The sequence below is a fragment of the Erinaceus europaeus genome, chromosome 2 (assembly GCF_950295315.1).
Source record: "Erinaceus europaeus chromosome 2, mEriEur2.1, whole genome shotgun sequence".
NCBI lineage: Eukaryota > Metazoa > Chordata > Mammalia > Eulipotyphla > Erinaceidae > Erinaceus > Erinaceus europaeus.
The window spans coordinates 60,241,312-60,268,350 of record NC_080163.1 but is presented as its reverse complement, the minus strand read 5'-3'; the positions used below and the strand labels follow the sequence as shown (position 1 = coordinate 60,268,350).

The 27,039-nt window shown below is 41.4% G+C and overlaps 1 protein-coding gene across 1 annotated transcript in view; it reads left to right on the top strand.

The window, feature by feature from the left end:
* The window catches only part of CSGALNACT1 (chondroitin sulfate N-acetylgalactosaminyltransferase 1), a 108,582-nt gene that overhangs the window by 64,034 nt on the left and 17,509 nt on the right, over positions 1–27,039 (top strand). The window contains exons 4-7 of the mRNA XM_060171495.1: positions 8,038–8,139; positions 22,397–22,583; positions 23,200–23,313; positions 23,570–23,623. Coding sequence (XP_060027478.1) covers positions 8,038–8,139; positions 22,397–22,583; positions 23,200–23,313; positions 23,570–23,623 — 457 coding nt within the window. The remainder of the gene's footprint in view (positions 1–8,037; positions 8,140–22,396; positions 22,584–23,199; positions 23,314–23,569; positions 23,624–27,039) is intronic.

Here is a 27,039-nt window from a genome sequence, read left to right as displayed (position 1 = left end):
CAAACTCTTGCCTGCCTTTTTCTTCTTTCTGTCCTTCCTACCTCTCCTCTTCTCTTCCTCCCTTTTGTTCTCCTTTCTTCCTTTCCTTCTTTTCTTCCACCAGGGTTATCATTGAGATTCAGTGCCTGTATGATGACTCCACTGCTCCCAGCAGCCATTTTTTAATTCTACCCCCCCCCCCAAAGCACTTACCATCTCTGGCTTAAGGTGGTGCAGGAGATTGAGTCTAGGACTTTGGAGCCTCAGTCATGAGAGTCTCTTTGCATAACCATTATGCTATCTACCCTTGCCCCCTTTTTAAAAATTCATTATCAAGTATGACAGACAGAAATAGGGAGAGAAAGACAGAGAGGAGACACAATTCCTTGATTTTCAACAGGGTCCCTCTGACTGTAGTATTGAGGTATCTATGTAACTTTGGCTTTGTCCAGCCTTCCTTTGGTGCTACTGTGTTGTCTCTCTGTATCTCTCACCACCCCATTTTGGAATGCCAAAGTGCCACTGGCTGATTTGGTATTACTTTCTGGGTATGACAGATTGTGTGGTTTGGACTAGCAATTAAGTCCAAGTCATTAATTCCAGCAGCTGCTTATTCCTAGGACTATTTTTTATAGCAAGCACCTTTGGCTGGGGAGCTGCCTAGAGCTTGCCCAGAGATCCACTTTAGCATGTCACCATTACTAGGGACACTAGACTTGGTTGACATAGTAGTATATAGTGAATATAGATAACTAGATGGATAGGAATAGCTCAGTGGAGGGCCAAACCCTTCATGTAGGACCTGAGGCTAAAATAATGGGGTTCCTTTAGTCATAGCTGACTGGCTGCTGTCACAAAGGTTGCAAGTCATAAACATTAGGAATGAAACTAGGTAGGAAATATTGAGAAAAGGTAAACTTAATAGCTTACATACCTTCAAAATGGAGATGCCAAAATGAAATTTCATTCTGGTTAATGTTTTCAAAACAAGCAAAAGTTCTGCAGTCCTTTCTCTTTTTTTTATTATTTAAGAAAGGAGACATTAACAAAACTGTAGGATAAGTCCCCAAACCTAGATATAGACCAATGGAGATATGCTCCCCTGAGATAGAGCATATGTTCACACGTGTCCATAAACCAGTCCTTTCTCTTGACCTGAGACATGTATATGTCTGGCATTGCACATACACAGGACCGGAAGGAAGAATTAATATTTGTAGAACCCGTGGGTGTGTTCTTGACATTCAACCAGATGTAGGGATGGGAAGACAAGTTGAGTTGGAGATTTAGTAGCTGGGCAGTTGGGTGGTGGCACATCCCATAGAACAAAAAGGTTACCATGTGCAGGGACCCAGTTTCAAGGCCTGGACCCCACCCATAGGGGGTAAGCTTCACAAGCAGGGCTTGGGGGGGTGTCTTTCTTTCTCTCTCACTTTATATCTCCCCATTCCCTCTCAATGTCTTTGTGTCCTATTCATTTCAATGAAAAACATAATTATTTTAAAATAGGAATTTTATTTTTTTTGTCTTCAGGGTTGTCACTGGGGCTTGGTGCCTGCACTATAAATCCACTGCTCCTGGACGCTATTTTTTTCCCTTTTTGTTGCCTTTGTTGTTTATTATTGTTGTTGTTATTGTTATTTCTGTGGTTGTTAGATAGTACAGAGATAAATCGAAAGAGAAGGAGAGAAAGATAGACACCTGCAGACCTGCTTCATTGCTTGTGAAGCGACCCCCTGCAGATAGGGAGTCGGGAGCTTGAACTGGGATCCTTATGCCAGTCTGTGTGCTTTGCGCCATGTGCGCTTAACCTGCTGCACTACCTTCCCAAAATAGAATGTCTTCATGGAGAGTACTATATATTCAGACAGAGCTGGAAACCTTAGAAATAGAGATTGGGGAAGTGGTACAAGAGACAGAGAATACTTGAACAGATGCTGTATAAGGAATTTTCTCTGTAGTTGAAGGGTTTCTAACTGTGCTGAGATATCTGAAAAATGGGGTATGAGAAGGTAGCCAAAGATGTAAGAAATTAATAAGTGAACTTTCAATTTAGCCACAGAGAGTGAAGTTGTCAGTGCAGGGCTTTCGAAAACTAACAAAACATAGCAGAAATGTTAAATTCTTACTTCACATTGATCTATCAAATAAACTCTGGTCAATTAAATGTCTAATGCAGTTACTGCCACCATATAATATTACTATAAAATTAAGGAGCTATTTAGTAAATATTTCACAATACCTTTATCTCTTCCATCCCAAGATTGGAAACCTTAACTAAGATTGACCCTGCAGATGACACTCTGAGTGATTTCCTTCGGATTCTCTGCTTTGTAAACTTTGATATGTCACCTTGTGCTTCAAGTCTTGCTTAAAAATTGAGTGAACTTATTCTTTGACTTGTGTGATTTCACATGACTTCATAGTTTGTAAAAGTGACACACGGTTATTATAAGATGGTTAGAAACAATATGGACGCAGTATGAGATAAGTTATTTTAAAGGTTACTTCTGATCCTACCACTCCAAATTGACCACTTGTGACATTAATTGAAAGCTATTCTAGGCATTTTCCCTTGTCTGCATGCAGAGTTCTTCTCTGGTGCAATGTGAGATAATGTTTGCATTCTACGTTTACTCAAAGGATTAAATCTTATCTTCAGTGTATAGAAGAAAACCTGAAACATATCTGAAAATCTAAAGAAATAATTGCTGATCTTTCAGAAACCATTTCTCGAGGCAGTGCCAAGATAGCTCAATAGAGGACTGTGTTTTCCTCCTTCTACCATAAAAATAAAGTCACAATTCTTGGAAAACCCACATATCAGTGGGCCCAAATCTCAAACAACTTCCACAGCAGGGGGCAAAAGGTCAGCATCCAGATACCAGAATGGTGAGATACTCCTTCCCTGAAGGGAAAGAAAAAAAAACCCTTCAGCACAACTGCAAGCTAAATTCAGGAAGAGAGATTTATAAGGTACAGAACTGGGGAGCAGGGCGCAGAGCACTGAATTCCTGGCATCCTGATTCTATTACAGCTGTATACCTACAACTTTATAAAAAAAATAAACATAAAATTAAATTCTGTAAACATGGTGGGGGTCATGGCAGCAACCTTCCTACTCGCTGTTGTAACCGCTGAGAGCTGCTCTAGTGGATACCATATTAAAATCCATTCTGCACAGCAACAGAGCCTCGGGCAGTTATCAGGAAGAGTGTTCCCTTGTCAACTCACAGCCTAATGGTTATGCAAAGTCACTCTCCTGTCTAAGGCTCCAAAATCCCAGGTTCAATCCCTCACACACCGGAGCTGAGTGGTGCTGTGACCTCTCTGTACCTTTTTCTTTCTCATTAAAATAAAATTAATAACATATTTTTAATATATTTTTAAGCTTTATTTGTTGTATAGAGACAGTCATAAATTGAGAGGGAAGGGAGTGATAGAGAGGTAGAGAGACAGAAAGACACCTGCAGCCCTGCTTCACCACTTGTGAAGCTTCCCCCTGCAGGTGGGGGCCAGGAGCTCGAACCTGGGTCCTTGCTCACTATAACATGTATGCTCAACCAGGTGCACCACCACCTGGCCCCCTAGGATATTTTTTTAAAGGGGCAATGCAAAGGAAAAGTAACTGAAACAAATAAGATAATATAATAGAGTCATGTGACAACATACGGAAGGACAAAATTTACATTGTAGGAGTACCAAAAGAAGAGATAAAAGGACAGAATTATTATTTGAAGAAATAATAACCAAGAATTTCCTCAGACTGAAGAAGAAAAATGATCATATCCAGACAGTTCTAAGAGTTCCAAACAAAATAAACCTAAACTGAAGCACATAAAGACACATAACAATTAAAATAGCAAAGATGACACTGAAGGAGGCGATGAAAGGGGCCAGGTGGTGGCGCACCTGGTTGAGTGCACACATGCACGTGCTTTCTTTATGGTACATATGTTTACTGCATTAATATATTTGTTTAAATCATGCACAGTTGCAGACAGATAAGATCTCAAGGGCAGAAATGTCTTTATATCTTTAAGATCCCTTAGTAGAGTGACTCACAGACGGAGTATCTTTGTGAGCTTATTGTTTGCTGAATGAAAGAAGATGAAGGAAGGAATAATGAACAGAGTCCTAGAAGAAGACCTCATAATGCAGTGTGTGTGTGTGTGTGTGTGTGTGTGTGTGTGTGTGTTCGTTCAGTAGGACTTCCCTATTCATATGTAGATATGAAAGGAGAAGGAGAGGGAGAAAAAGTAAAAGAGACAGAGAAAGGGAAGATAACATAGCACAGAAGCTTCTTCCTGTGTAGTGGGTGCGTTGCTGGGATCTAGGTCATGCACATGGTGAAGCAGGGCACTATCCCTGTGAGCTATGTTGCCAGCATTGGAAAATCCTGAGTTGCCTTTCCTCAGCAGGTGCATGCAGAGCAAAGGCTCAGTACATCTCTGTTTGATTCCTTAAAAACAAGAAGTGCTTTGGATTGATTTGTAAAATGCCAGCAGAGACACAGGAATGCTTTTTACTCATACTCAGTGGGTGACCCTTTCATGCCTCTGAGATGGATTTTTTTCTTGCACCCATAATTTTTTATTTTATTTATTTATTTATTTATTTATTCCCTTTTGTTGCCCTTGTTGTTTTATTGTTGTAGTTATTATTGTTGTTGTCGTTGTTGGATAGGACAGAGAGAAATGGAGAGAGGAGGGGAAGACAGAGAGGAGGAGAGAAAGATAGACACCTGCAGACCTGCTTCACCACCTGTGAAGCGACTCCCCTGCAGGTGGGGAGCCGGGGTTCAAACCGGGATCCTTATGCCGGTCTTTGTGCTTTGCGCCATCTGCGCTTAACCCGCTGAGCTATACAGCCCGACTCCCTTGCACCCATAATTTTAAAGCATACAAGAGGGGGGGAGAGAGAGAGAGAGAGAGAGAGAAAGTGTTTATATTTTACCCTGCTAAAATAGAAAGGGAAGTTAAAGCATCCTGTGTCAAGCTTTCTGTAATTGGTAGGTGATGACTCAGTGTGTGGGGACAGGGCTATGAGATGGTCCTTGGTGCTGAAGCATACCTACACACATCCTGGGTCTCTGTTGTACCATCAGCCTGGGTACCTGAGGCAGCTCCTATCTTTCTGACAAGCAAGAATCAGGGACCATGGTACTTTCCGCATAGTCCCTATGTGTTTCCCCTGATATTTCTTTCACTTGGAAGTCTCTTCATCTCCCCTTTACTTTCCTAGACTAGTTCATCTGTCAAACCCCAAACATCTCAGCCCCAAAGACTTGCATGCTTTCTGAATTCTATTTTTTAAATTAATGTCACAAGACTGTGATTATTTTATTAGAGTCCATTTTATTTCTCAAGTGAATTTCTGGAGGTCAGGAACTGTATCATCTTTAGCTTTGAATTTCCCTCCAGCAGCCCCAACAAAATAGCTACTATTTCTGATTTTTTTAAAAATAAAACAGAATAATTAATCAAACTGTCTTGAGATTTTGTGAGCAATATGTAGTTGTTTGGGGGTTAAGTAGAAGAACAAAACTTTGGTGGTAAGTCCAGTGTGGAAGTGATACTCTGTAACTTACAAACTTATAAATCACTAATTAAACTTATTAAACCACTAATTACAAGTAAAATAAACCTAAGCCATATAAACCCTGCAGATAAGTGAATAAATAATGCAGAGATGTTTATCAATAAATAAGTTATTTATAGTCCCCCCCTCGAAAAATGCAGTGATTAGATTGATCTTTGAACTGTTGGGCTGTGTGATGGTGTATCTGGTTGAGCATGCACACTGCAGTGCACAAGGATCTGGGTTTAAGCCTTCAGTCCCTAATTGTAGGGAGTTTTATGACCAGTCTAGCAGTGCTACAACTAACACTTTGTCTCTCTTTCTCTTCCTCTCTCTCGCGCGTTCTCTCTCTATTGCCACCCCCCACCCCTGTCCTTCCTTTTCTATATCCTCCCTCTCTTCTGCTTCTCTCTGTCTTATCAAATAAAAGGAAGAAAGAAAAAAAGAAAAAAGAAAGATCACCAGGAGCAGTGGATTCAGTGTCCAGCTGCAAAGCCCTCATGATAACTCTGGTGACAATAAAGAAACTGACCATTGCAAATTAAGAACTTTGACATTTCTGAAAAGGTATTATTATAGAGTGTTATTGAAAGATTTACAAGCAGGGGGTCGGGCAGTAGCGCACATGGCACAAAGCACAAGGACCCACGGTAAGGACCCCTGTTTGAGCCCCCGGCTCCCCACCTGCAGGGGAGTCACTTCACAGGTGGTGAAGCAGGTCTGCAGGTGTCTATCTTTCTCTCCCCCTCTCTGTCTTTCCCTCCTCTCTCCATTTCTCTCTGTCCTATCCAACAACAAACGGCATCAACAATAACAATAATAACCACAACAAGGCTACAACAACAAGGGCAACAAAAGGGGGAAAAATGGCCTCCAGGAGCAGTGGATTCATGGTGCAGGCACTGAGGCCCAGCAATAACCCTGGAGGCAAAAAAAAAAAAAGTAAAAAAAAAAGATTGACAAGCCAACACAAAGACAAATGGAGCAAAATGCAAGGAAACACAGACTACCGTTTCACTAATAGGATCTTCCCATTGACTTCCTCCCAGAGAACTGTTAAAATTATGCATACACACATATGCATACACAAGCCTCCATGGTCACAGGTTTACATATATACACGTGCCTACACATATATGTTTATTTATACACATATGTGTGTATATATATTAATATTTATTCCCTTTTGTTGCCCTTGTTGTTTTTTATTATTGTTGTAGTTACTACTGTTGTTGTTAGATAGGACAGAGAGAAACGGAGAGAGGAGGGGAAGACAGAGAGGGGGAGAGAAAGATAGACACCTGCAGACCTGCTTCACCACTTGTGAAGCAAATCCCCAGCAGGTGGCGAGCCGGGGGCTCAAACCGGGATCCTTATGCCAGTTCTTGCGCTTTGCACCACATGCGCTTAAATATGTGGATATATTAACTAATCACTCAGCAGTGGCTCTTTGCAGATTTGCTAGATGTCAGTGGCTATAAGAACAGGTTTAGGTGGGGCGGGGTGGTTGTGCACCCAGTTGAGCATACCATGTGCAGGGACCTGAGTTAAAGCCTCCAGTCCCCACCTGCAGAGGGAAAACTTCATGATCGGTGAAGTAGTGCTACGGGTGTCTTTCCGTCTCTCTCCCTGTCTCCCTTCCCCCCCTCAATTTCTCTCTATCTCTGTCTAATCAAATTAAAATAAAATAAATAATAAAAAAAGAATAGTTCTAGATCAGTCCAGAAGTTAGAAACCTACCCTGGACTTCTGGGGCTCTGGAGTTCGAGGAGCCAGATGGCTGAGATATTCAGATCCCAGCGGGGAGAGAAGAGGAAGCAGTGATTGCTAATTGTGTCTGCTTGAGCAGGTGAAATGCAGCAGCCCCACTCCTGCCTTCTCATTAATGAAATCATGACACTGGGTGTTTCTGAGGTTTTCTAGAATTCATACTGACAGCATAGCTTGTTACCTCTATTCCTTACCCCCTTTCATAATAATTGTGTCTGACATTCACAAGAAAAGTCATAGACAAGGAGCCTAGTCTTAGCCCCTGTGAACCTTAGCTTATTTAAAAAATTTTTTTATTTATAAAAAGGAAGCATTGACTAAAGCATAGGATAAGAGGAGTACAACTCCACACAATTCCTACCACCAGAACTCTGTATCGGGACTCCTGTCTTCCGAACCTCATTGACTTCTTATGACATGTAAGAAATGTTTCCTTTTCATGGCACTGTGTGATGCCAGTGGACTTAGCCTGTGACAGGTGGGAAACCCTTTACACCTGAGTTTGCATTGACCAGATCTGTTTGTTTTCATTTCATTGTTTTCTTGGTAAGATAAATACAGTGCCTGCTATTGTAACAGCTAGTTTGAATGGTCTTGGTGCCTCTTCTCTGTTCACTGAGTTTATGTCAAGACCCTTATGTGATTTTGTTTGTACATTGCCTTTTATTCTGAGGACAGGATCAAACACACTTATGTTCTGTTTCCTAGGGAGATGTGCATCCAACAGGATGGGAGAATCCATCTCACCGTTGTCTACTTTGGGAAAGAAGAGATGAATGAAGTCAAAGGAATACTTGAAAACACTTCCAAGTAAGTCCAGGCTGGAGTTGTAATAGGGAGTCATGGTAACTGAGCTCAGATATGCACATCTGGGTTGAAATTTTAATTCCTCCCTGGGCGACCACCTGCCTCACACTGGTCCTTGTTAATGGAGGGTGATAACTTTGACAACTGAGATAAATTGCCCTGTGCTTCAAAGGTGAGGAGCTCAGGCTGCTGCTTGTTTCCACATCACTGGATGCCATCACTCTTGGCATTGCAGGTTCAGGGACTTTATGTAGCAGAGGCTTTAGGTAAAGATGTTGTGTGGTGATAATAAGACTAAGAGTGATATCCCTGCTGGATCTTGTCCACTGTGGTAAATGGTCTCATCTTTCTTTTTCTTTTCAGTTCTTCATAAGCCATATTTTCCTTCCTTCCTCCCCTCCCTCCCTTTCTCCCTCCCTCCATCTCTCCCTCTTTTTTCCTTTTTGGTACCAGGATTATTGCTGGAACTCACCACTCTTGTTGGATTCCTCCCTTTCTTCCTTTTTTTTTTTTTTTTATCACCACCAGGGTTATTGTTGGGGTTCATTGCCAACATTATGAATCTACCACTCCTAGCAGCCATCTCCCCCCTCTTTTCTTTCTATTTTATTTGGTAGGACAGAGAGAAATTGGTGGGGGAAGGGGAGACAAAAAGGGAGAAAGACATGAGCAGACATGCTTTACTACCTGCAGGTGGGGGTTAGGGGGGGGCTTGAGCCCATGTTTTGCATATAATAATGTGTGCCCTCATAATGTGCCACTGCCTGGCCCCCTATATGTATATTTTTTCCAGTAGTTGGTGGGTGAGTTACAAAGAGGGAGAGTGAAAGGCAAGACAATATAGTACCACTCCACCACTTAGAGAGGTTCCATTGTGTAGGTGCTCCTAGGTGGTGACCAGGGGCTTCAACCTAGTCTCTTACAGAGTCAGGTGAATGCTGTACTATGTGAGCTACCCATTGGCCTCCTGGTCTCACCCTTCTGACTTTTATTCATTTTGTGTTTTGAAAGATTAGAAGACTGTTATGATGGCTGGTAGCAGGATCCTTGACTCAACCTAAACAGATATTATTTTGCTAAAGCTTGTAGGCTTCACATTGTGTATTTGAAGACATTTATTATTTATTCTCCTGTGCACATTGTTGGCCATGTGCATGGGGGGAATAGATGTATTCAAAAGCAGCAGAAGTGGCATTCCTCCAGTCCAAAATAAAACCTATGACGTTTCCTGCTATTGAAGAAGAAAGATGACAGAATGGTATTTCCAAAGCCCACTGTGGTTTGCTGTGGTGGTATGAGAGGTTCTGTTAAAACCAGGCCATTAAAATGGCTCATTCAGATAGTATTCTTGTTTTGCCATGTGCCTGACAGAAGTTTGAATTCGGCTCTCACCACACTGAAATAAAAAATAGAGAGGAGTTTCTCCATTATTGAAACTTTGAGGGTGGCCAGTGATATTCAATGGCAGAAATCATATGGATTTATCCATATGGTTTAAATATAAACAAAGTTTTGAGGTTCTGATAAAAGGTGATAAGCTCGATGGCAGTAAAAAAAATAAGATCTCGAGTTTGAGTACAGATTTTGTGCTTATTGTCATATTTTGTTACTAATTCTGTGTTAATAGGCACAAAATCAGAATGCTAATTATAATTATTTTAATAATTCTGAACAAGCATCAGCAAGTGACAATCCACTGGGCAAATTCTGCCCATCACTTGTTTTCATAATTGAACTTTATTAGAATGGAGGCACAGTCACTTGGGTGTATATTATTTGTGGCTGCTTTTGTTCTGTAGTTGCAAGATTGAGTGGATATGACAGAGAGTCTCTGACTTGCAAAGTCTAAACTGTTTACTGTCTGGTTCTTTACAGAATGAAAAAAAAAATCCTCTCTTTTAAAGCAACAAGAGGTTAAGAATGTAAAACTTGGGCTGACGAAATAGCTTATTTGGGTAGTGTGCTGCTTTGTAGTGTGTGCAACCCACTATCTCACTATAGTGAAGGAAGTTTTGGTGCTGTGGTCTCTGTCTCTCTCTCTGCTTCATTGTCTCTATCTAAAAACAATAATAATAATAGTAGCTGCTTAAAACCCTAGCCTCTACCAAAGGGAGATAAAAGAAAATCTCATAATTGAATATCCTTCATCTAAGTGAATTAGAAATCCCTTCATCCAGTGTGTTGCAACATGTTTTTCATCTCTGCTTAGGTGTAAGAAGCATAAATTATTAAGATTCATGCATTCTTCCCAGTGGATAGGTTTTAACATCTCTGGAAGTGCCCATTCCTAGGTATAGAACTTTTTTTTTCCATGGGATTCTGTTGTATGCTTCTAGTTCTGCTTCTGGGATCCCTTCTGTTACATTGCTTGACGTTGTGGTCTATTTACATGGTCATTCTGTTACATTGGTTTGGTCTCACTCCCCCTGCCTCCAGGAGATTTTGGTTTAGCCTTTGCCTTTTAGCGCTTCTTCCTTCTCCTTGCCCCCTATCCTACATACTTCCTGAGTTCCGGACTCTTCAGCTGGAGGAGAGAGAGGCAGGACAAAAAATTGGGTTGTGATTAGATTAGACTAGTTTTTTGAACCATTCGCTCGTGAATAAAGAAATACTACTTCTCCGCACAGCCATGTGTCCCTGGTCGTCTGTCTCCCGCTGCGAAGCTAGCCCAGCATACTGGCACTCTGAACTTTGACGACAGGATTCTAGTATGTGACAAAAAGCAGCTTAGAAGATCGCACACACCTTGGCTTGAGCCCTGCCACCACATGGGAGTGCTACAGCACTAGGAGAAGCTGTGATGCCATAGTCTGTGTCTCTTTCTGGCGCGCGCGTGTGTGTGTGTGTGTGTGTGTGTGTGTGTGTGTGTGTGTGTGTGTGTGATGAAAATGTCATCTCAGGAGAATTGAAAACACAAGTTATATGTGTAGAGAAGTCAGTGCCTCTAGATCTCCATTACCCACTACTCAAGGTTCTTTTGTATTTCCAGCAGCTTCCAGGTACTTCTCACATGCAGGTAGGGTTGAGAACCCCTTCCCTGCTGTGCCGTGCACCTTACCAGCACACCAAAGGTTGACAAGGCACATGTTGCTAGAAGTATATACCTGGTCTACAAGGAGGTAGCTCAGATACAGAGCTCATTCATTGCATGTATGAGGTCCTAAGTGTGATCCCTGACATCTCGTATGCTAAAGTGTGCTCTGATCCTCTTGTTAAATGGAAAGAAAAAGAAATGTAGAACCAAAATTACCCATGTCTGGTGGGCAAGTATCAGTAAAAGGCCAGTATAAACACTGATTTGGGAAATAGCCTTTCTAGTGACAGGAATGGTAAAGTCTTCTGTCAACACATTCTTCTCTATATTAGTCATGTGGTGAGTTGACTACTTCATCAGAACCTTCCTTGATGAACAAAGAATAAATAGAATCTGAACAAGAGAACTTAAATCAGTTGAGTGGGAAGGAAGGTTTCCTTAACATAAAGAATGAATATGGGATGCTCTTACTCATAGACAGAAGTTGAGAAATAAGCACAGGAAGGGGAAACACAAAGTAGACCTTGGACTAGAGTTTGTTGTATTGCCCCAAAGCAAAGGACTTGGGAGTGAGGGAGGTGGGGGTGGTCAGGTCCTGGTGCATGAAGGTGGAAGAGGACCTAGGCTGGGGGGTGAGAGTGTTTTGCAGAAAATTCGGAAAAAGAACAAAAAACCCCAGAAATTTTCTAGGTATGACTCTGCTGACAACAGAGAACTCAGTATTAGAGACAGAATCCACTGCTACATTAAAGCTGTGCTACATAAAGCTTTGGGGAAATTAATTGGAACACCATTTTGCTCTGTTGGTGTCCTGGTGCTATTGGTGTATGATACCTGCACTATTTGTGGTACTGAGGCCTTGGGGCATGTCCTGTCCCCTTTGTGGAGTTGCTGTGATGAGCCCCTCCCTCACACTGCTGCCCTACCACTGCACTTCCAGACAAATCTTTCTAATCACCTGAAGCCTGGTATCCACACTGATTCTTACTTCTTCCTATGTGTTGACCTCTCACTCTTCTCCCCTCCAGCCAAACTGGAGGCAGAGCTTGCCCCTTTGTCCCCATTCCCATGATTCTCTTCTGCTTGCTAATCCCCTCACTCTCCTTTCTCCTTCAGCCCCTCCTCTTTCTCCCACCTGGCCATAGTTCTTGCCCCTGAAGCTCAGTCCACTCTCCCACCATCTCTTCTCTGAACTCCAACTCAATTCCCCTAAGTGCCTCTTATATAGGACCCTTGGCCTGGGACTTGACCATGTTTCTGTCTATGGTCTTTACCAGATTCAGTGGCTTAATAAGTGACACCATACCACCCTCCACTATAACTCCAGCACACTGCTGCTCTCAGAAAGCATTTACTATTTGTTCATGAGATGATGGATTCCAGGTAGATAGGAAGGTTGTACAAATAGTGTCCTATGGCAAATTATGTCTAGAAAAATTAATCAAGTATCTTTTTTTTTGCCATCAGCATAATCGCTGAGGCTTGGTACTTGCACAATGAATTCACCTGTCCCTCAGTCATTTTTTTTTTCATTTTTATTTGATAGGACAGAGAGAAATTGAAAAGGATGGGGGGGAAGGAGACACCTGTAGCACTGCTTCATTGATTGTGAAGCTTCCCAGTAAGCTATCAACCTCTCTTATAAAGCCCATAATTTTTTGTTGATAGTAATAAGATGCAAAATTAAGTTAATTTCCCTTGGGTATTAGTATTATAAGCTGTTCTAAATCCAGTTAAATGTGCATAGTTTAAGAATGTCTTTGGAACTCTTACTTGGCTGCTTTGCTGCTGTTACACTCTAGGTTTATGTTTTCTCAGTTGAGCATAGAACAGCCAATTTCAGTTGATTGCTATAGGTCAGCATTTGGTGGTCTACAATTTGTGATGCATTAGGAAGCTGTGAAATTGACTGAGTAGGCTGTGTCCAGTGTATTCTTAAAAGTTGAAATAGGTGATTTCCGGAGGCAGGGCTACAGAGCAGCAGCAGCTGTGTTTCTCTCCTCTCCTCTCCCCTCCTGGGTCAACTAAGAATACCAAAGGAGACTACCTGGGACCACAACAAGACAGGACTAGAATGAATTCAGGAACTCACCAAATCACCAGTGAGTGCAAACACGTGTGGTTCATGGACAGAGAGGAGCCTACAGAGAGATTAAGTGGCTGGTAACAGTCCAGCAGTTTACCAGTTGAGACACTACCTCCAGTCTGTTTCACCAACAAAAAGATGGTTGAAGGAGGAGAGGACTCCCCTAAGACTCACCAAATGCAACTGTGAGTCTCTATTGCCACTGCCTTCAGAATCTGGAGTAGTGGCAGGGAGGCCCTGTGCTAACACCAGGGGATAGAAAACTAATCAGGAAACTGAGGAGAAGATCTATACCTCTATGGCCTATCCGTGAGGCTGTGAGAGTCTCTTTGCATAACCACTGTGCTTTCTCTGCCCCACCATGCATTATCTCTTGTTCAGGAGTCAGGGAGTAAACTACAAAGCTTACCTATAGTTTAAAAGCCCTCAGGTTCCCATAGCCTACAGGGAAGAAAAAGAACAAAAGAGGCTTTTAAGCCACTGAGCTCCAACTCAGTGATTAAAATAAAATTAAAATAACTGTCAATTTCCACAACAGTGAACCCTTTAATTAATTTACTTAGACACAAGTCAATCCAGGCAAGCATGATCAGTAATTTGAAAAGTACTGAGAGAGGGACCTCATAACATAGTATATAAAATAGTTAAACCAACAAGAAGAAATATTGGAAAAATGAGCCAGGACAAGAGTCCAGCTAAAAGGCCCCATAGGTTGAAGTACAAAATAATGAGATCAACATCCAAACACTAGTTAAGGTAATAATCACAGGGGTGAGTAAAGAGTTTGAAAGAATTGTCATCAGAAATGCAGAAACAACAAATGAGACTCTGGAAGAAAACACTCATTATCTCAAGGTTATTAGAGAGAGAGATGAAAGCTGAAATAGCTGAGCTAAGAATACAACAAGCTGAACAAGCTAAAACAGTATCAGAACACGGTAACAAAATAGATGAACTCCAGAAAACAGTAGAGGCGAGAGAGAATAGAATAAATGAGGCTGAAGACAGAATTAGCAAGATTGAGGACAATTAGAGACAACTAAAAATGAAGTAAGAGATCTTAAAAAGAGATTGAGATACTGAAAACAACAACAGAGACCTATGGGATGCCTTCAAAAGAAATAATATATGCATATTGGTTTACCAGAGGAAGAAAGAGAGGGAGGGGAAGAAAGCATTCTTCAGGACATAGTAGCTGGGAACTTCTCTAGTCTAGAAAACATCAAAGACATAAAGGTTCAAGAAGCCCAGAGGGTCCCAAACAGACTTAACCCAGATTTAAAGACACCAAGACACATCCTATTTAGAATGGAAAGGAGTAAGGATAAAGAAAGGATCCTGAAGGCTGCAAGAGAAAAACAAAGAGTCACCTACAGAGGAAAACCCATCAGATTAACAGCAGACTTCTCCACACAAACACTACAGGCCAGAAGAGAATGGCAAGATATCTATGAGTGCTTAATGAGAAAGGATTTCAACCAAGACTGCTGTATCCTGCTAGACTGTCATTCAGACTAGATGGAGACATGAAAACCTTCTCAGACAAGCAACAGTTGAAAGAATCAACTATCACCAAGCCTGCCCTGAAAGAAGTAATGAAAGGTCTCCTATAAACAGGCAGAGCACCATAAACATGCCATACATCAGAACATTCTAAATATCTACAAGAATGGTGTAAAAATATCTTCAATCTTTGATATCAATAAATGTCAATGGCCTGAATTCACCTATTAAGAGGCAAAGGGTAGGAAGATAGATCAGAAAACACAACCTAACAATATGCTGTCTACAGGAAACTCACCTAACTCGACAAGACAAACACAGACTCAGAGTGAAAGGATGGAAAACTATCATACAAGCCAGTGACCCACAAAAAAGGGCAAGAACAGCTATTCTCGTATCTGACATGATAAACTTTAAAACAAATAATATAAAAAAAGATAGAGATGAACACTACTTAATGCTCAGTGGATCAGTCAATCAAGAAGACTTAATAATTATTAACATCTATGCACCTAATGAGAAGCCATCTAAATACATCAAACATCTACTGAAAGAGCTATAGCAATACATTAACAGCAACACAGTCAGAGTAGGGGACTTCAGCACCCCAGTCACTCAACTTGACAGGTAATTCAGGCAGAAAATCAATAAATACATGAGGGAGCTAAATGAAGAGATAGATAAACTAGAACTATTGGACATTGTCAGAGTCATTCATCCCAAGAAACTGGAATATACATTTTACTCAAGTCCACATGGGTCATTCTCAAGGATAGACCATATGTTAGGCCACAAAAACAGCATCAACAAATTCAAGAGCATTGAAATCATCCCAAGCATCTTCTCAGACCACAGTGGAATTAAACTAACACTTAACCATCAATAAAAGATTAGTAAGAGTCCCAAAATGTGGAAGCTCAACTGTACACTCCTTAACAACTATTGGGTCCAAGAGGAAATAAAGGAAGAAATCAAAATGTTTCAAGAGTTCAATGAAAATGAAGACACAAGCTATCAAAATATTTGGGACACAGCTAAGGCAGTACTGAGAAGGAAGTTCATAGCCATACAAATACATATGGAAACAAGAAAAAGCACAAATAAACAACCTGATAGCACATCTTAAAGAAGTAGAATACGAACAAAGGAACCCTAAAACAACCAGAAGGACAGAAATCACTAAAGTTAGGGCAGAAATCAATAACATTGAAAATAAGAAAACCATACAAAAGGTCAACGAAAGTAAATGTTGGTTCTTCGAAAGAGTGAACAAAATCGACAAACTCACGAAACAAAAAAGGGAGAAGACCCAAATAAATCGGGTCATAAATAAAAGAGGAGTTATCACAACAGACACCACAGAAATTCAACATATCATGTGAGATTTCTATGAACAACTATATGCCACCAAGCTAGAGAACCTAGAAGAAATGGTCGATTTCCTAGATACCTGCGAACTTCCAAAAGTAAGTAAAGAGGAACTAGATAACATAAACTGGCCCATCACAGCTAATGAAACTGACAACAGTTATCAAAAACCTTCCCAAGAATAAAAGTATTGGATCAGATGGTTTTACAAATGAATTCTACAAAACCTTCAAGGAAGAATTAATACCTCTACTTTTAAAAGTCTTGCAGAAAATTGAAGACATTGGAATACTCCCTTCCAGCTTCTATGAAGCCAATATTACTCTGATACCAAAAGCACACGGACACAACCAAAAAGGAAAACTACAGACCAATATCTCTGATGAACATAGATGCTAAAATATTGAGCAAAATTCTAGCCAACTGGATACAGCAGTATATTAAAAAGATTGTTCATCGTGATCAAGTGGGGTTTATCCCAGGGATGCAAGGTTGATTTAATATACATAAATCAATCAACGTGATCCACCACATCAATAAAAGCAAGACCAAAAACCTCATGGTCATATCAATAGATGCAGAGAAAGCCTTTGATAAAATACAACATCTCTTTATGATCAAAACACTACAAAAAATGGGAATAGATGGAAAGTTCCTCAAGATAGTGGAGTATACATATAGCAGACCTAAGCCAACAGCATACTCAATGGTGAAAAACTGGAAGCATTTCCCCTCAGATCAGGTACTAAACAGGACTGCCCACTATCACCATTACTATTCAACATAGTGTTGGAAGTTCTTGACATAGCAATGAGGCAGGAGCAAGGAATTAAAAGGATACAGATCTGACGAGAAGTCAAACTCTCCCTATTTGCAGAAAACATGATAGTATACATAGAAAAACCTAAGGAATTCAGCAAGAAGCTTTTGGAAATCACCAGGCAATACAGTGATGTGTCAGGCTATAAAATTAACATTCAAAATCAGTGGCATTCCTCTATGCAAACACTAAGTTAGAAGGAGTTGAAACCTAGAAATCATTTCCTTTTACTATAGCAACAAAAAACAATACAATATCTAGGAATAAACCTAACTAAAGAAGTGAAAGATTTTTGTACTGAAAATTATGAGTCACTTCTCAAGGAAGTTGAAAAAGACACAAAGAAGTGGAAAGATATTCCATGTTCATGGGTTGGAAGAATTAACATCATCAAAATGAATATACTACCCAGAGCCATATACAAATTTAATGCTATCCCTATCATGATCCCAAATACATTTTTAGGAGAATAGAACAAATGCTACAAATGCTTATCTGGAACCAGAAAATGACCTAGAATTGCCAAAACAATCTTGAGAAGAAAGAACAAAACTGGAGGCATCACACTCCCAGATCTCAAACTGTATTATGGCAGTTGTAATCAAAATTGATTGCTTGGAACATAAATACACACACTGACCAGTGGAATAGAATTGAGAGCCCAGAAGTAAGCCCCCACACCTATGGACATCTAATCGTTGACAAAGGTGCCCAGACTATTGAATGGGGAAATCAGAGTCTCTTCACCAAATAGTGTTGGAAAAAATGGGTTGAAACATGCAGAAGAATGAAACTGAACCACTATATTTCACCAAATGCACAAGTAAATTTCAAGTGGATCAAGGACTTGGATGTTAGTCCAGAAACTCTCAGATACTTAGAGAAAAATATTGGCAGAACTCTTTTCTGCATAAATTTTAAAGACATGTTCAATGAAATGAATCCAGTTCCAAAGAAGACTATAGCAAACATAAACCTATAGGGACTACATCAAATTAAAAAGCTCCTGTGCTGCAGAAGAAACCACTACCCAAACCAAGAGACCCCTTACAGAATGGGAGAAGATCTTTGCATGCCATTCATCAGACAAGAGGCTAATAACCAAAATATATAAAGAGCCTGCCAAACTCAACAACAAGAAAACAAATAACCCCATCCAAAAATGGGGAGAGGACATAGACAGAATATTCAGCACAGAAGAGATCCAAAAGGCCAAGAATTACAGGCTACTTTTCCCTTTTTGTTTCCCTTGTTGTTTATTGTTGTTAGTTATTGCTGTCATTCTTGTTGGATAGGACAGAGAGAAATTGAGAGAGGACGGGAGGACAGAGACAGAGAGCGGGAGAGAAAGACACCTGTAGGCCTTTTTTGCTGCTTGTGAAGTGACCCTCGCTGCAGGTGGGAAGCGGGGTGGAGGTGAGGCATGGCTCTAACCATGATCTTTATGCTGGTCCTTTCGCTTTGCGCCAGGTGCGCTTAACCCATTGCACTACCACCCGGCCCTGAAAGATCTGTGTTCTGTCTTCCTTAAACATCTGATTGGATTTATTTGTGACACCATCTGGTGCTGGACCTTTATTTAATGGCAGATTTTGTTTTTATTTATTTACTTTCTGGTGCCAGACCTATACTTGTGCAGTTTCACTGCTCCCGATGTACTCTTTTTTGTTTTCCCTTTCAATTTCAGAGAGAGATAGAGCAGAACGGAGGGAGTAAAAGGGAGAGATAAAAAGAGGAGAGACAGCACTGCATCACTCCACTGTTCATGAAAATCTCCTTGGGGCCATGTATGGTGTTCTCCTGTGATGCCAGGGGCTTGAACCCAGGTCTACAGTTTCTTTAATGGTAAAGTGTGCTGCTCTACTGAGTGAACTATCTCCTAGCTCCATATTGGGAATTTTCTAACTATTAGCTCTTTCTTCTTGCTTACTATTGGTCTGCTAAATTTATCTATTATTTTGTGATTTGGTCTTTGTAAAAAAAAGAAATTTATCCTTCTTTCTTCTCATTTGTTGGCATGTAATTTTTCCTAGGAGTCTCATGTGTGTTTCTGTCATGTCAGTTGCACATAATATTTCCTAAGTCACCTTAGTGAAGGTTTGCCAATTTTGCTTATTCTTCAAAATTAACTTGTTAAAACAGAGATATACATGAAGACTTGTATAAGCTCAGAAATTCTTATAGAAATGCTATAGAAAATTCTAATTACTTTGGTCCAGGAGGTGGCGCAATGGATGAAGTGTTGAACTCTCAAGCATGAGGTCTTAAGTTCGATCCCTGGCAGCACATGTACTGAAGTGATGTCTGGTTCTTTCTCTCTCCTATCCCTCTCATTAATAAATAAATAAAAATATTTTTTTAAAAAAAGAAAATTCTTAATTACTTACTGAAAGTACATTTTGTGAAAATCTGGCTCAGAATGTCTAGTTTTAAAATTTTAACTGTATTTAAATATATTTTTATTATTTTTTAAAATCTTTTAAAATATTTATTTATTCCCTTTTGTTGCCCTTGTTGTTTTATTGTTATAGTTATTATTGTTGTTGTTATTGATGTCATCCTTGTTAGGACAGAGATAGGATAGGACAGAGAGAAATGGAGAGAGGAGGGGAGGACAGAGAGAGGGAGAGAAAGATAGATACCTGTAGACCTGCTTCACCGCTGGTGAAGCAACTCCCCTGCATGTGGGGAGCCGGGGCCTCAAACCGGGATCCTTAATGCTGGTCCTTGCACTTTATGGTATTTAAATATCTTAAGTAAATAGAACTTACATGGGTTCAATGCTTAGGGTAGTTAAGTTATACTTGGTAGGCTTCTATCTAAAGGTTGTTTTTTTTTTTTTCTTTCCAATAACTGTTGTGGAAACTGTCACATTAAGAAATCTTCTTGCATAGATGGCAAGAAATCTGTATCAGGGAAAAGCCTATTATACAACTTTATTCCAGCAGTTCTGAGAAATACTAGTCAATTAGAGAAATTAGATCTTTAGTAGAGTATCTTTCTCAGGTCATAATATCCTCTGTCAAAACGATTCTAAGTTGGAGGAGTCCCATGCAGTAGGCTTTTTATATAGAAGAAAAGAATTGAAAATTCAGAAGTTTTAGTAATATAGTTCAAGAAGAAATAATTATGAGTAATCATATGGCCTTGTAGAATTATATAGTCTGATTCATAATAGAAAATAACATTGCATAGAGAGCCCTCATTCTATCTCATTTGAAAAAAAAAAGATCTCATTCCTTATTAAGCTATTACATTATGCTTATCAATGAATATTACATTTCTCTCCTAGGGTAAATTAATTATTTCAAACCAATTGTAGTTTACTTTACTCTGTCCCCTTTTTCTTGTTATTAACTTATTTTTTATTAAAAGCTTTGATTTGTCTTTGTCCTTGGGGACCCACTGATCCAAGCCTTTGAAATGAAAGATGAGCCTGGGATGTTTATGTGTGTGTGGGTAGGGTGGTGGTGGTGGTTTGGATGCCCACCCAAGGGGAAAAGGACGTGTCTCAGATAAGTGCCCTCCAATAGTGTCAGAATTGAGCTGTACCTCAGTGTTTTTCCATTGAGGCTTTGCTTAATTCATTCATTATTGATCATCTGCTGTGTCCCTGCATGCACTGCTCACCGTATAGTGCCAGATAATCTCGATAATCTCTGAAGATAGAAAACAAGAAAGGCAATCCCTGCCCTCCAGGGGGTTAGAGCCTGCAAGTCACTAAGCACTATCTGTGCATATGAAGGCCCAAGAAGACAGGCAGTAGAATGGGAGAGCAGCCGCAGAGCTGGGCAGAATGCCTAGGGTCCAATGGAGGCCACACAGTTTTCAGTTGAGACATGAGAGACTATAACATTTTCCAGGAAGACTGAGTGTTTTCACTGGAGTCAATGCATATTCCGGGGGGGGGGGGGGGAGAATCACCAAGCAGAAACAGGAGCCCCAGCCATGCCTATGCAATTGGTGACCTTCTTTTGGTTGTAGTGGAGGAGAAGGAGAATGAATGAACAGAGGACAAAATAGAGTCCCTGCTTGTGCCTCTCTGTGGTCTACATTTAAGGGTTAGAGCCCTGTGGTCGTGCTGTGCACATTTTCAAACCCACAACTGCCAGGCCTCCCTGAGACAAATCAGTGTTCTGCACTGAGACGTGTCTTTGTTTTTTGCATTGCTGCCCTTTCATGCACTCTTTCTTGCATGGTTCAATGGGTTGCACTGGCCTGGTGAGTGAGCCTCCTGCTCCAAGAACAGAGCATTTCAGTGAAGATCTGGGGGGTGTGGCTGAGGAAGGATCCCAGCTGTCTTGAAGAAGTCAACTTATCTTCACCCCATTGCTTCCTGTGTTCTGCATCTGGTGCTTATGTCTTTGAGATAAGAGTATAATACTGGAGGAGGGGTGTTGTTTTCGATGGGTTATGTTGTTTTCACCGGGCTGGCTTCACAGGCGGGTAACAGAAGACCAGGGACTCATGGTTGAGCTGTAGGCAGTATCTCTTTATTCATGCAGGACGCAGCACAATCTAAGACGAGCTAAGTTAAACTCAAAGTACAGTACAGTACAACTCACAATGCTGTCTTTATATATACTTGCCAAGTAGGGTGGAAACAGGATGTGACATAGAGAGGGTGGAGAGAAAAGTGACTGGCGAAAATCAGAGTGTGACAAAGAGGGGGCAGATTAGGCGAGAATCCTATCACTGAACCACAAATGCCCTGGAGGGAGGGAGGAACTTGTTAACAGTGGTTATGTAAATAGAATGAAGTGGTTATGTAAATAGAATAGTGTTAAGCAGGGGGATTTAAACCAAATGAAACAGAAGGGGTCTCATGCATACCAACAGAGGGGAGGGTCTGGGTGTCACACCTGATAGAGTGCACACATTATAGTGAGCAAGGAGTTTAAGCCACTGGTCGCCACCTGCAGCAGAGAAGCTTCAGGAATAGTGGAACAGTGCTGTAGGTACATTTCTCTCTCTCTTCTACTTTCCTGCCCTCCCTTTTAGCCTCCCTTTCACCCTCCCTCCCTATCTCCTCTCTCCTCTCAATTTCCTTAATATATATATATTATATATATATAATATATATATAATATAATATATATATATATATATATATATATATATATATATATATATATATATATATATATATATATATATATATATATAGTGGCGGCATGAAGCCTGTATGTTACCATGTGGGAAGACCTGGGTTCTAGCCTCAGGCCCCACCTTGGGGGAGGTTCATGAGCAGTAAAGCTGTGCTTTGGGTGTCTTCCTTTCCTTGTATCTCTTTATGTCTCTCATCCTCATTATCATCTCTCTCATAAAAAATGAGAGAGATGATAATGCCTCCCATGTCCAGGCCCATTGCCTGCTGTGGTAAACAGGGTCAGTGAAGTTGTTCTGACTCTTTTTCGGTTATTTGTTGCCCAGTCCTCTTTCTTCGTAGAGAATGCATGTTCTTTATCTTCCTGAAGGCGGAGGAGGAGGAGAGGGAGATAGGGTTGCTTCAGATGCTGATTAAATACAAGAAGTGCGGGGATTGGTTCATCAGGAGAAAAATGGTGGCATTATCATGTAAAGATGGACTCAGAACTGAGCACAAGAACCTGGCAGCTACGCAGATAAGTGACAAAGTTAGCCCTGGGCCTTTCCTCGCCTCCCCAGGCCCATGACTTGATGGTGCTTCCTAGGCCAACGGTGAATCTGTCACTTTTTGACCTCTATGTACTCACATGTCTGCTTCCTAATTAGGCCTCTACCATGGTTTCATCATGGTGTAGCTTCTTATCCATCCTCACAATGCATGATGTGTGTGTTCTGCACATGAAGCTGGAGGTGGGATAAGGTCTGTGCAGCCTGGGGGAGAGGGAGTATCAGCCATTCATGTGCATGTGCACTGACCTCATGGGGTCAGGAGCCTGCAGTGTGGACAGAATTGGGTGCTATGTCCTGCTCTGTAGCTTTCTGTCAACCTGTGGATACTCTAGAGAATGGGACTGAAATACTTGTTCAGATTAGGCAGTCCTGCCACAGATCTAGTGTGGGTTGTCTCAGCCTTGGAAAGAGAATGAATGGAGGGAAAGGAAACAGACCGATGTTTGCATCTGACCTATATAAAGGCTCCCCAATAACTGTTTTCCTGTATTGTCTTATTTTACCAAGGCAGTATATAGAAGCAGGCTACCTTATATCCTTATCTAAGTATTCACTGTGACTTGACTTTTCTAAGTAGTTGGTATGTTTATACAGATGGACTGTAGGCCATTCAAGGCAGAGAATCTGACAATTCCTTCAGTGAAGCTTATTCAGAAACTGCATTCGTCTTCCCTTGATGAAAGTTGCATACTGGTGTTCAAATATAAAGTACTTTTTCTTTTTTTTAAAAAAATTATCTTTATTTATTGGATAGAGACAGAAATTGAGACGAGGAAGGGAGATAGAGAGGTAGAGGGACAGAGAGATCCCTTCAGACTTGTTTCACCACTTGCAAAGCTTTCCCCCTGCAGGTGGGGACCAGAGGCTCAAACCTGGGTCCTTGGGCACTGTAACATGAGCGCTCCACCAGGTGTACCATCACCCGGCCCCTAAACTACTTTCTATTTGAAGTATTTTATAACAGATAATGGAAGTCTTCTTCGAGGAGGTACCTGAATTATGGGCAGACACAGCCTGGGTGAGGAAGGTCCTTGCTCATTCTTTGTGGTTGAGCACATTCAGCCTCTCTGCTGTCCAAATGAGCTAGCAGATAAGCCTGTAGTCTGGGGAAGGGGTGAGGGGGTTGATAAAAGTTTGAAGCCTGGGACAAAGTGAGGGCTAGAGAGACAGCATTTTGGTTATGTAAAATGACATTCATAGACTAAGGCTCAAGGTTCCACATTGAATCCCCAGCACCACGATAAGCCAGAGCTGATCAATACACTGGTTAAAAAAATAAATTAAAACAGAAAGCAACCTGCTTCTGGCTGTGAGGTAGTGTCCCCAAGGTGGACAAATCCTGTGACAGTTAACTCCCTGTGATAAATGTAAAGATTTAAGCGTCTTCTACAAATGCATCAGCCAGAACAGGGAGGATGGGATCTTGGACTGAAAGGCACTAGCCTGTAAAATGTCCAGGAGATCTGAACTAGACTTCAAAGGCCTCCTTCCACCTAAACTCTGAAGGCAGGTGGCAGTACTGACCTTAGGATCAGAACAAGTCCTGGGAAGGCCAGGAGCACCACCTCATTACTACTCACAGAAAGTATCAACTGGACCCCCCCCCCACACACACACACACACACACACCCAGATACAGATCTAAAAGAGGTGGTGAGTCCTTCCAGATATTGAGTGATGCTGGGCAGAATACAGAACTACAGAAAAAACAAAAGAATTTTGAGGGGACAAGCAGTAGTTCACTCAGTACAGTGTACATATTACCATGCACAAAGACCCTGGTTTGAACTCCTGATTACATGGAAATGCCTGCACAGGGGTAACCTCATGAGCAGTGGAGCAGTGCTGTGGTATCTTCCATTTTATCTCTATCTTGCTCTCCCTCTCTGTCTCTATCTCTCACCCTCTAACTAAAGGGAAAAAAATGTTCACTAGGAGAAGCAGAATTGTTTAGGCACTGAGCCCCCAGTGATAAATTTGGTGGAGATATGTATTGTTTTGGGGCTGGGCAGTAGTGCACCTGGTTAAGTGCACATGGTACCATGTTCAAGGAACCAGATTCAAGCCCCTGGCTCCCACCTGCTGGAGGAAAACTTCACAAGTGGTGAAGCAGTGCTGCAGGTGTCTCTCTGTCTCTCTTACCCTCTCTATCCCCTTTCTTTCTCAATTTCTCTCTGTTCTCTCAAATAATAAATAAATCTTAAAGAGTAAATTGCCCAGAGCTCTTTGAGGAACCATCTGATTTTGTAATGAGGATGTTGAAACCAGAAATATAGTGACACGCCCAAAATAAATTAGAGGGAGCTCAAGGTTTGAAATTATTCATCTTTTCACATGCTTATTGACAAACATCTGCTAAACACGTAGTGTGACCAGGCATGGTTTCAGCCCTAGATACAGGTTTCTGCCTCATAGACCAGTGCTCCTCCTGTCTGCGTCTGAATCTGAAAAGCACATCTGGCATCAGACTCAGACAAGGTTGAACCCACAGATTCCCCAGATAACAAACAAAACCACTTCCAGGTCTGTCTGATGGAACATGGTGAGGCAGGAACAGGGTAGCAGGACAAGTTTGTGTGATGAAGCTGCCAGAAACAAGTGCAATTTAGCATTTGAGCAGTTTACGTCTCTATTTGTATTGACCTTGATCCAAGATTGCTCCTTGGAATACAAAGATTAAAGAAACATGGAGATTGGTTTTTATATTCATCAAGGTTAGACAGAAGTTGGGGTTGTGGAGGTGGGACTAGGCTGGGTAGGAGAAGGGCTCAGCATGGGAGGAGAGGAAATCATTATTGGAAGAAGAGGCATGTCAGCAGGAAACGGATGATTAGCTCAATGCCAGGCCCCTGCACAAACAGAGGGATCCAGAGTAGGACTAATAGTGCTTGGTTATATTTGGTGGGAGACAACCCTTACTTCACGAGGTGCTTAGCAAATGAATTCCTGGAACTTTTGCTGAAGACATGCCTCATTTCAGAAGGTTGCTGAGAAAGAACAGCCAACTGAAGAAACATTTTGGCTTCACGACCATACTCCTGGGAACCCTTACCGGTGCTAATGACAGCAGAGGCTGATGCTTACATAGTACTTTCTACTTTTGGCAGTGTTTATCTCACTAATGACTGTGAGATGGTTAAGGAAGGTGTGATTATTTCTAGTTTGCAGATGAGGTAACCGAAGTCCCAGGAGATTAGTGGGTTTCCAGATCACAGTGGATCTGTGGGAAAGCAAGGTCTGAGACCTGCAAATCTCTTGAAGCTGAGTGTGTCACTTCTCTCCCATAGAGCTGAGTCTGTCACTACCATGCCATGCTCCCCTGCTTCACCCAGAGTTGGGGGGAGTAATCAAGGTTTAAATTTGTTGTGTTTGTGTTTGTCAGTGTGTGTGTTTGGAGGGTGGGTTTAAATAGTCCACTTGGATAGTGTGCTGCTTTGCCATGTACATGATACAGGTTTGAGCCTGCCCCCCACCACATTGAATGGGTAGGGCAATTTCGGTGTGATTTTCTTCCTTTCTTTGGCCTGGTGGATGTATTTGGATGGTTCAGGAAGCATGATTATGCTGGGATATGCTGACCCAGTCTTCTTGGCTCAGGTGTTCTTCATCACAAAGAGTTTTCAGACATCATGGCAGGACAGTTTTCAAAGTGGTAGGGGGATTGCTAGTGATACAAGAATTAGGGTAATTTTGTTTATTTATCTATTTATTTTTACAAGAGTTCTGCTCAACTCTGGTGTATGGTGGTACTGGGAATGAAAGGTGAAACCTCAGAGCCTCAGGAATGAAAATCTTTTTTTTTTTTTTCTTGCCTCCAGGATTGTTACTGGGGCTTGGTGCCAGCACTGCAAATCCACTTCTCCTAGTGGCCATCTTTTCCATTTTATTTGATAGGTCAGAGAGAAATTGAGAGGAGAGGAAGAAATAGAGGGGGGGAGATAAATACCTGCATACCTACTTCACTGCTTGTGAAGTGTTCCCCCCCTGCAGTTTGGGGTTGGGGGGGGGGTTCGAACCCAGATCCTTGCACTCAGTACTATGTGCAGTTAGCCAGGTGTGCCAATGCCCAGCCCACTGAAAATCTTTTTGCATAACCATCATGCTATCTCCATGACCCAAAATAAATTGACATTAAAACTTTACTAGATGGGCAGGGGAAATTAGTTTATGTAAAGAGACTTTCATGCATGAGGCTCCAAAGTCCCAGGTTCAATCACACCACCATAAACCAGAGCTGAGCAGTGCTCTGGGAAAACACACACACACACACACACACACACGGTAGGGAATCAGCTGGCAGGTAGCTCACCTAATAGAACTCACACATCTTTGCACATGGTGCAAAGACCCAGGTTTGTGCCCTGGATGACCACACTGTGGGCAAGTGGGTGCAAAGCTGCAAGAGCAGTGGAGTGGTGTTGCAGTGACTTCCCT